The sequence below is a fragment of the Mercenaria mercenaria genome, chromosome 5 (assembly GCF_021730395.1).
Source record: "Mercenaria mercenaria strain notata chromosome 5, MADL_Memer_1, whole genome shotgun sequence".
NCBI lineage: Eukaryota > Metazoa > Mollusca > Bivalvia > Venerida > Veneridae > Mercenaria > Mercenaria mercenaria.
Genome location: NC_069365.1, coordinates 84,261,692 through 84,263,893, shown reverse-complemented (window position 1 = coordinate 84,263,893; position 2,202 = coordinate 84,261,692). Strand labels below are relative to the sequence as shown.

At 35.2% G+C, this 2,202-nt stretch overlaps 1 protein-coding gene across 1 annotated transcript; it reads left to right on the top strand.

Moving 5' to 3' along the window:
• The first annotated feature begins 353 nt into the window (after positions 1–353).
• Positions 354–1,595, top strand: LOC123558583 (homeobox protein CHOX-CAD-like). Its single transcript, XM_045350456.2, has 2 exons — positions 354–947; positions 1,182–1,595. The coding sequence occupies exons 1-2, from the start codon at positions 354–356 to the stop codon at positions 1,593–1,595; spliced, it is 1,008 nt and encodes a 335-aa protein (XP_045206391.2).
• The last annotated feature ends 607 nt before the right edge of the window (positions 1,596–2,202 follow it).

Below are 2,202 nucleotides of genomic sequence, written 5' to 3'. Positions count from 1 at the left end.
GCGTCGAGTAAATTACATGTTAACCCAATTTACTGTCGTGTTTCTCTTAGCTCATCAATTTCCGATCGGCTCGATTAATTAAACTCGATCTTCGATAAATTAATCGACCGATTCGTTACACCATTGTATTCGAAAAAAAAAAGAGTTCTTGAAATGAATTAATTACCATTCAAATCAAGATCATCTGGCTTGGTGACCGGACAGTCACTATAATTCGATTTTTATCTGTCTCTTAAATTTGTATATAAATCCTAACACCACCAGACTTCTTCATAAAATTTCTTTGAAATTAACACATACAATAAGTTTAGCATATAAATATAATAACTGATTGTTTTGCACTGCACCTTAAAATGGCTGGGGTATTTGGATACAGCATACCTACTGAACTTCAGAGTGGAGCCAGTTCTGGGTTCGGACCAATGCCAGCTTGTAGAATATACACTGGGTCAACACCCAGGCGGGTTCATCCTTACATGGGATACAGCGCAGGCAGTCATGTTCATGGAGAAAATTTTGGCACAGAGCTTTGTGTTACGAACAATGTTACTGGTGTAACAGAGCCAGGGAAATATTTATCGGGCAGTGGACCCGTTTGGGGAACAGGTGCCTTTTTAGCAAACAGTTTATATAACCAAGACCTTTTATCACTAAACGCTCAGACATTCAATACAAATGTGCCACAGAATCTTAGTGTTCCTACAGCCGAAGCTGGATCAAGCTTTCCAACTTCGTTATCTGCCACCAGAAAAGACCGGAACCATCCGTTGTATTCGCGAAAGCGCGTGGAACCAGCGGAGAGTATGACTAGAAAGAAGGATAAATACAGGGTGGTTTACACAGAGAAACAGAGAAAAGGACTGGAAAAAGAGTACAACACAAACAAGTTTATTACAGCAGAGAGGAAGGCAAAGATTTCAGAAGAACTGAATTTATCTGAAAGACAGGTATTGAATGCTGTGTGCTTGTCAGGAATATACTTTAATTTAAATTAAGAGATAGATTCTGTATTATCTGTGAAATAGGGAAATGAAAAGAAAACAGAACAGCACTTTTTAGTATATTTATTTTTTTATTGTGTACATGTATCTACTCCTTAGTTTGATTGATTGTTTGCACTTTTAAATTAAAAATATGTAATAAGTCGCCGTTAACATCTATCATGCGTTCATATTTTGCAGATAAAGATATGGTTTCAAAATCGAAGGGCTAAGGAAAGAAGAGATTCTAGAAAAGGCAAAGACACAGAACAGACAGGGAATGGTACTGAAGTCGATAACAATACTATAGACAGTTTAGCGGGAGCCGATTTCTCTACTTCCTGTCGTTTTACCGGAAGCGAAGTCCAATCCGAAGAGATGCTATACAGTTCTGGACAGTGTCGTTTCATGAATAAATCTGAATCAGGCGAAACCAACACCTTTAGATCTGCATCTTCAAATGCGTGTTTCTTCACGTCACGTGATTCTGGAGCATTGCGACATTCTGCATCTCCCTTGGGATTGAGTGCATTAACCGAAAACAGGTTCCTGTCATCATTAGATGTTTCACCATTGACAGGAAATTTAAATTTTGATATCGAATTGAGATTATGAAAAATACGAAGAAATAAAGAAAAGTTAAAATAAGAAATAGCGATTGTTCATACTTATAATAGACCTACGGCATAATGTATTTAAATCCATCATGATATATGAATAAAATGATTCAAACATGAATGCATTGATTGTTCTCCTTTATTTTCAAATGTTTTCTAGTTTTCTTTCATTTTTTTCATTCATTCTAACATTTTCATTTCTATGGTTGTAAATTCAGTGCATTAAAGGCACTGATCTCCAGATCGACAAGAACGAAGAAAAGTTTAGGTATCAGGATATTGTTGCTATATTTCTTAAGAAGGCTTTAAAACTTTGTTACTGACATATTATATGTTATGGAAACACATGAGGATTAGTAGTTTTTACTAATTTTTTTATTCAAAATTTAGAAGTGTTTGTAACGGCCAGTGTACGGAGGTAAACTGTCTTAATTATGATATTTTTTTATATACCATTATAAATTCTGTAAAAATAATCGGCTTGTATTTCACAATAAAATATGAACAGGAAGAATAAAATTCCGTATTGTACCTTTTAAATTCCGTATTGTACCTTCCGTATTGTATGCAACCGGAATAATTTCATTAATATGCATGACCTGACA

Coding starts and splice junctions, on each gene's coding strand:
- LOC123558583 (XM_045350456.2), top strand. CDS start 354: ATGGCTGGGGTATTTGGATACAGCATACCTACTGAACTTCAGAGTGGA. Junction 948..1,181: donor TGAATTTATCTGAAAGACAG/GTATTGAATGCT, acceptor CATATTTTGCAG/ATAAAGATATGGTTTCAAAA.